The sequence below is a fragment of the Calonectris borealis genome, chromosome 4 (genome assembly GCF_964195595.1).
Source record: "Calonectris borealis chromosome 4, bCalBor7.hap1.2, whole genome shotgun sequence".
Taxonomy (NCBI): domain Eukaryota; kingdom Metazoa; phylum Chordata; class Aves; order Procellariiformes; family Procellariidae; genus Calonectris; species Calonectris borealis.
Window position 1 is genome coordinate 53,756,396 of NC_134315.1, and position 7,270 is coordinate 53,763,665.

The 7,270-nt window shown below is 37.5% G+C and overlaps 1 protein-coding gene across 5 annotated transcripts in view; it reads left to right on the plus strand.

Annotated features, from left to right (window-relative positions):
- The window catches only part of SMARCAD1 (SNF2 related chromatin remodeling ATPase with DExD box 1), a 45,722-nt gene extending 39,525 nt beyond the window's left edge, over positions 1-6,197 (plus strand). For all 5 annotated transcript variants that reach the window (XM_075149581.1, XM_075149579.1, XM_075149580.1 and 2 more), the window contains 7 exons: positions 626-743; positions 1,005-1,126; positions 2,238-2,426; positions 3,332-3,450; positions 4,370-4,552; positions 5,257-5,366; positions 5,647-6,197. In XM_075149581.1, coding sequence (XP_075005682.1) covers positions 626-743; positions 1,005-1,126; positions 2,238-2,426; positions 3,332-3,450; positions 4,370-4,552; positions 5,257-5,366; positions 5,647-5,708 — 903 coding nt within the window. In that variant the 3' untranslated portion in view covers positions 5,709-6,197. The remainder of the gene's footprint in view (positions 1-625; positions 744-1,004; positions 1,127-2,237; positions 2,427-3,331; positions 3,451-4,369; positions 4,553-5,256; positions 5,367-5,646) is intronic.
- Positions 6,198-7,270: the final 1,073 nt, after the last annotated feature.

Here is a 7,270-nt window from a genome sequence, read left to right on the forward strand (position 1 = left end):
GAAAGATGATTCAGTGCACTGCTAAGCAATGAGAAGTGAGAAATCCTCCACATAAACCACAAAAATATTTGTGACATTTATAGTAATAATGTTTTATTTTAACTGAAAGGATTAAGGCAGTGAATGTGCATATATGTATTTGTGTATATGTATGACTAGAACTGTGTGGTTTAAGTTATTTTGCTATCATGAAAATGTTTCTTTTTTATTCTAAAATCCAAAACCTATTTAAATTCTTCTATTTAGAATTGCATGTATAAAAGAAAGGGAAAACGTAATAGTGATCCAAAAAGTGTTTCTGTGTACTTGCATATCGTAGTAGTTAGTGGCTTGAAGAGGGTATCCCTGATTAGTAGGGGAGTAGGTTCCAGGTATTGCATTTATTATTATTTCATGCAGTTTTGGAGTGTGCAGACCATGTTACTTGATGGAGGGATGATGTATACTCCAAATCAAGTTCTAAATAAATCGAACTGCTGACTCAGTTAGCAAAGTTGCAGCCGATGAAAGGAGTTGGGATGGGGAGAATGAATGGAGTAGCTTAAAAGCAGGCTTGTAAGATAGTACAGAATTACTGACCATTCACTACACTACAGTTTTTACTGGTATGTTTTTATTTTATCAGGTCCTTAAACAACTACCTCCCAAAAAAGATCTCATTGAATTATGTGCTATGTCTGAGAAACAGGAACAACTATACTGTGATCTCTTAAACAAGCTCAAGAAAACTATTAACAGTAATGGTATGTGAGGGTCTCATTTCCTTTTCCTGGATTTTTTTCATACCCAGACGTATGTCGAATGTGACTACAAAGCCCTTGCTTTGTAGAAATGTCTAATATTCATAAACTGACTATATCCCTTCTGTGAATTTTTCGTAAGTTCAGGTAATAGGTGAAATGTCAAATTCAGTTCTTACAAACAAAGTGCTCCTGAGAGATAAAGATGTGTCAGATAGGCATCTATGTACTACTTCTGAATATACCTTTTTTCTTTGTTTACAGAGAAAAACTCCGATATGGGAAATGTAATGATGCAACTTAGAAAAATGGCTAATCACCCTCTCTTGCATCGTCAGTATTACACGACTGACAAGCTCAGGACAATGTCCATGCTTATGCTCAAGGTAAGGTGATGATATTCAGAAGCAATCCTTAATTTCTCAGAATTTTTAATGCAACTTAAATAGAATTTTTTATTGTCAGTCCTCTGGTCGAAAGTGTGTCTTTGCAAAACTTAATTCATTGTTGCTGCTTTTTATTTCTCTGCATCTATCTAGTGCTCTAATCAAGCTCTGTATGTGTTTAACACTGATTTTTATATCAGATACTAGAATGGAGAGAACAGTTGTGGGACTGCAGTCATCTCCCTTTCATTAGCTCCCCCTTAACACCTCTTCCCTCCACCCCAAAATTTAAAATCAAAGTGGGCATTTGAGTTTACTAGTGTTTTCTGAGTAGCAAGAAATCTAGGCTGTACAGAACTAAAATAGGGAAGGCAAAAGTATTGAACTGTTGAGGATTTTTTTTTTTTTAATTTGTCTGGGGTTAATGCCTGTGGAGTTTGGGGAAAATTGTTGCTTTTTTCTAAAGTATAAAAAAAAAAATCTGAATGTGCAGCAGGTGCTCTAAGAAAGTTGCAGCTGTCTTTGAATATCTTCAGCTTTGTTTTAAAATAAAGCCAGTCAAGGTTGGGGGGAAGGGAAGAAGTGACCCATTGGTTTATGAAGGATTTTTGTCCCTTTTTATTCCTACTCATACCATCGTACTCTCCAGATGTGGCTTTTCTTTTCCTCTTTCTTCCAGGCATGACATCCCTCTACCCACCCTACATCTTGGGCTGGGCTTCCCATGTCTTCTACCATCTATCCAAGGATTGGACCTCCCTTTTAGGGAATGTGTCTTCAGGGGAAGAGGTCTGATACAGGGGTAAAAGGTCGTAGGGCTTGATGGGAACTAGGTAATTGCTATGGAGGTTGAGCATATACTTCGTAGTTTTTGGTAGTACAAGTTCTTGTAACAGCTAAATTGCGAAGTAATGATCCTCTACTATAAACCTGGGGTTGCAGAGTTCATCTTTTGTTGCTTGCATGAGCCACGCTCTGGCATTTGTCCATGTCTAGTTGTGCTACTTTGTTCTTTCAGAAATTTTGGATGTTATTGTGTGGTGTTTTTGTTTTTTCTTGTCTGTCTGGCAAGATTGTGTATTGCATTATTTCCCTTTATTTTTGCTAACAGGAACCCACACATTGTGATGCTAACCCTGACCTTATCTTTGAAGACATGACAGTAATGACAGATTTTGAGCTGCATTTGCTTTGTAAGCAATATTCTCACGTCAGTGACTTCAAGTTAGACATGGATCAGATCTTGGATTCTGGAAAGTTTAGAGCACTGGAACGCATTCTCTCCGACCTTAAAGAGAAGGTTGGTACTATAGATGGCTGAAACATCTTTTCCTGTCCATCTAAAGGGTCGCTTTAAATAACTGGTTAAATTAACGTCTGCTAGCTGTATATGCAACCCAGTTGCTTTTCTGTGGAGTATTACAATGTGATTTAGAGCATGTGCAGTGTTGCAAAGCAATACTTACAGCTTTTAATGTGCAGTCCTGCCTACACGTCACTTTAGAGACAGCTGAAATAAGCTTTCCCATTTTTCCAAGTTTTAGAATATTCATCCCGAGTTGACACTACTTTCTCAATGTACGGAGGGCTAGCATCATTTTCACAGCTCATGAACTTTGACCTTCTTTTGGTAATTGAATAAGACTGTATTACATTAGAACAATCACGTATGTGTTATAAGCCAGTGTAAAGGTAAGAAGAGGTCACTGCTTTGAGTCATAGATTCAAACTGGCTTATTTTACAAATGAGCATGTATCATAGTACTTCAGAGTATCCTGAATTTGCACAAGTGTGTACTGTGCACCTGTTTGATTATTTCAGACAAAAGGGTGCTACTGCTCTGTGTTATATGGAATATAGCTCAAATTTAAGTTTTTAATGCAAATATTTTGTTGATGTTTATAGATGAAGTAGATCTATCATTTATGCATTTGACAGGTGATTTCTAGCTTGCTTTAGTCACCTAAGTACAAAGTAACTAAAAAATTACCACACTGACAAAATGTGGGTTAATGCAACAGAAATATTCGATACGATATCTTCACTGAAAGTCGGTCCTGACTTGATGAATTTCAGCTTAGTCTTTTAGTTTGGAAAATAGGGATTCAGTCTAAGTCACATATTTGCACCAATAAAGTATTTGTGTAGTTCGTTATCCGTAATTGACGTGTTTTAAACCTTTTGTTTTGCTTTGTGATTTCCAGGGTGACAGAGTTGTATTGTTCAGCCAGTTTACTATGATGCTGGATATCTTGGAAGTTTTCCTAAAACATTGGCAACATAGATATATTAGGTTGGATGGAAAAACCCAAATTTCTGATCGGTATGTGACTTTTTTGCTGAAGATGAGAGAGAAAAAATGGATGTGTGCATGGAGGAGGGGAGGTGATTTAAAACCCTTACCTTTGTTTTCCAATGTATAGAATTCTGTGGTCACTGGGCATTGACTATAGAAGGGGTTTAATGTTGGATTTCAGATTGCCTTAGTAAGGATGAGGCTGAAAGGTGAGTTTTGGATGGTCGGGTTACAGTCTTAGCCATCGAAATGGAAAACTTGTGTCTTCAGCAGTTCATGGTGTGTTTGGTTTGCTTGTGTGTCAGCATGCCATAACAAAAGTTCACCTGTAGATATTCCTTGGAAGTATGGTATATCTCTGTTACAATAGGCAGATAAACCCCTTTGTTTCTCTAAGACAAACCATTTACTTTGTCCTTCACAGCTGAAAATATTGCAATGCTTTTCTTGTATTTGAGCTGTGCTGGTTTTCTGCTTTCATGATTTTTTTTAGATGCTCTTTCATTAGTTTCAAAAAACTCTCATTCTTGCTGTGGTATTACTTCCAACTTACAGCTGAAATCCCTTGTGTGCAATTGGTACAGAAGACAGTCATGAAGCTAAGTTTCTCCCTCCCCCCCCCTTTCCCCCTCCCAGTTTGTTTAATGTATTTCAGTCTTCCCTTGTCCTCCAACTTCCTCTTTGTATTCTGTGATTATCCAAAATCTTTTTCCAAGCCTCTTTTCATTCTCTGCTATTGATCTGTCACTCTGAGTATGTTTCTCTGGGCATTGCGGAGGACTGTTGGTACCCTTTTTCCTTCTGCGTAACATCTGTACTTTTGAGCTGCTTTGCTGTGCAACTGTCCTCCCTTTCAAAAGATCGTCATCCTAACTTCTATATTCAACTCTGGAGCCAGTGTGGTGTTTTTTTCAAGGCCTGATGTGTGTTTTCTTGTGTTCTGCAGGATACATCTAATAGATCAGTTCAATACAGATATGGATATATTTGTATTCCTCCTGTCAACCAAAGCTGGTGGCTTGGGAATTAATCTGACCTCAGCAAATGTTGTTATTCTTCATGACATTGATTGCAACCCATACAATGATAAGCAAGCAGAAGACCGATGCCATAGAGTAGGTCAGACAAGGTAAGACTTTTTAATTATAATGCTTGGCTTTTCTTGGAGGCAAACTCTCAAAGGAGGCTAAAAGGACAATGTTTTATGATTAAAAAGTCCATTTTAAGCAGAGACTTGCATAAACCAGCTCTGGGAGCTAGGTAATTGTAATTGTCTTAGCACTGTTGCTGCCAGAACAAACCTTATTTACATTCTCCTTCTTTTTCCAGTTTTCTATAACTCTCAAATTTCTGGTGCTAGGAACTATTTCAAGGCAGATCTGAAGTCTTTGGGTCAGTTTGGCAAAGCTGTTTGTTCTCTTCAAGAAACTTCTAAGCTCTAAAGTGCCACCCTATCATAAAGAGTGAAACCATGGACTGTTTTAGAGTCCTCCATCAGAATAAGCTAACGTGAATAATAGAATATGTTTAATAACTGGTATTTCAACTGTAGTATGGGATGAGGGGGAAGTTGAGTTGTTTCTATTAACAGAGATTTTTGTGACCGTCCAGACTTTGCAGTGGCTGGGAGTGCAGGAGAAAACAAGTTTTCTGGCAGTACAGAGCACAGTTGGTCCAGACAGAAAAACTAGAAGCTCTTTGTATTGCCCTTTTGCTCATTTCCTCCTTCTTGTTTTAAACCACTGCCAGCTGAGCAAAGGCATAGCATCCTTTCCTTTTGCACTAATCCAAAGAAACTATAAAAATGGATTTATCCTATTTTGTGGTTTTCAGAGAAGTAAAAGTCATAAAGCTAATCAGTAAGGAGACTATTGAAGAATCCATGCTCAAAATCAGCCAGCAGAAATTGAAGTTAGAACAAGATATGACTGCAGCAGATTCAGGTAAGTCTCTTGCACATAATTATGTCCAATTAAGTGAATTAAGGTTGCTGCAATGTATTATTCTGAAAAAAGAAGATTCTTGATGCATATTAAATAAACTAGAAAGGTGTATTTGTGCTGATTATTGTTCGGTTTCATAGGAAGCGCCCTCTGAATCTGACCCACAAATCAATGACAGACTCCTACAAGTAGAGGATTTTGTGCAGTTTTGGGGATCTAGACTTTTGTGTGTTTATGTGAAATATTTTGAGCTGTACTAATACTTGTTTTTATTCCTCAGGAGAAGAAGGAACCATTCCAGCAGATATAGCCACACTATTAAAAGCTTCGTTAGGTCTCTAAAATGTAAATATGTTGTGGAATTCAAGGAAGAAAGGTGATGTTGTACCCCAAGGACTCTTACATTACTGATGACCATGAGTTTTATGAACATTTATAACTTTTTGTAGTTTCTTTATTGTATTCCTCATGGTATTGAAAATTTTTAACATCAATAGCATTCTTTTGATGCTTAAAAACATAAATGGCCCAAATGTGCCAACATCGGATGCTGAATAAACATTGTTTTACAGATCACTTTTAAAAATGGGGACCTAAGTAGTAATTGTTTTAACAAATCTGCTACTGCTTAAGATTTGTCAGTATTTTTGTAATTATTTCTACCTCCAAATATATATATATAAACTGTCTGTTTCACTGGATTACACGTGTAGATTTTTTTATATGTGCCTTATTTGACAATGCTCAAGTCTGTTTCTGCTTGTTTTGGTTCATTTGATGTACCGTACTGGTTTTGTATCAACTTGTTCAAATAAAACTCCATAGATTAACAAAATGTTTTCATTTTGTGATTATCGGGGGGGGGGGCGGTGCTTGCATGTTAAAAATCAAATAGGCAGCTTTCAAACTAGCTGAAATGTTCCATTTGAACTGACTTGGCTTTATCCAGCAGTAATTAATTACTAATGTGTCATTATACTCTAATCACAGTTGTGTTAGGATATTGATTATAAAAACAGAATTCCTGCCAAATGGAACTTTCCACTCAGGTTGCAATTTTTTTGTCAGTCCTTGGTGTAGATACCAGATTTGTGCTCTGCCAATGAAGCGCCTAAACACAAAGCTTATGTCTTGCGCTCTTCTTGAAGTTTCAGTGAATTTTGAATTCATCTCAGTGAAATGAAGAGCTTCAGTGGTATCAATGATGAGGTGTGCCTCCACCTGAAGCTTATAATCTGCTGGCAAGGATGTCATTTGAGGAGGTAGGAGAGGAGGATGTCCATTTCCGTGGACAGAGGAAAGTGTGAAATTTGCTCTTTTGAACTCGCCGTAGTTAAGATTCAGACTGCTGCCTTTTTAGAAGCTGGGGGAAGGCAAAGTATGGGGAAGTCCGTATTGCCCCTGCCCTCTTAAAGCCTCCGCTGCTGTATGCTCTGTGCTGAGCTCAGCAAATCTGTACCAGGCTGAATCTCTCAGAAGACTGCATCCTAGAATTCACTCTGGTTTGCAATATGGGTCTGATAGTTAATTACCACTTTTCTATATGTGGTTATCACAGTCAGAAGACACTTGTTGTGTCTTTTGAAGGAACTTAAACAGTTTTATATGAAGAGTAGGGAAGAGGAGCTGGAGTCCATGGTTGCTCAGTATTTCAGCCTGTCTTCAGATACCGCTAGTGATTAGGCAGTGAGGTGATCGGTCAGTTTGGGCATCTATTTTTTTTGGTTTGGTTATGACTGTGAGTATTTTTTCCAACTGTGCATGATTTCTGCAAGTACAAAATGGATGGAAAATGAAAGCTATTAAAATGTTTTCAAAACTGTTTTTTAGTTTTGAACAAAACTTCACTTGGCTTTTACTAGAAATCTTTTGTGGCTGTGCTGCATGTTCCAAAATGCACAGCT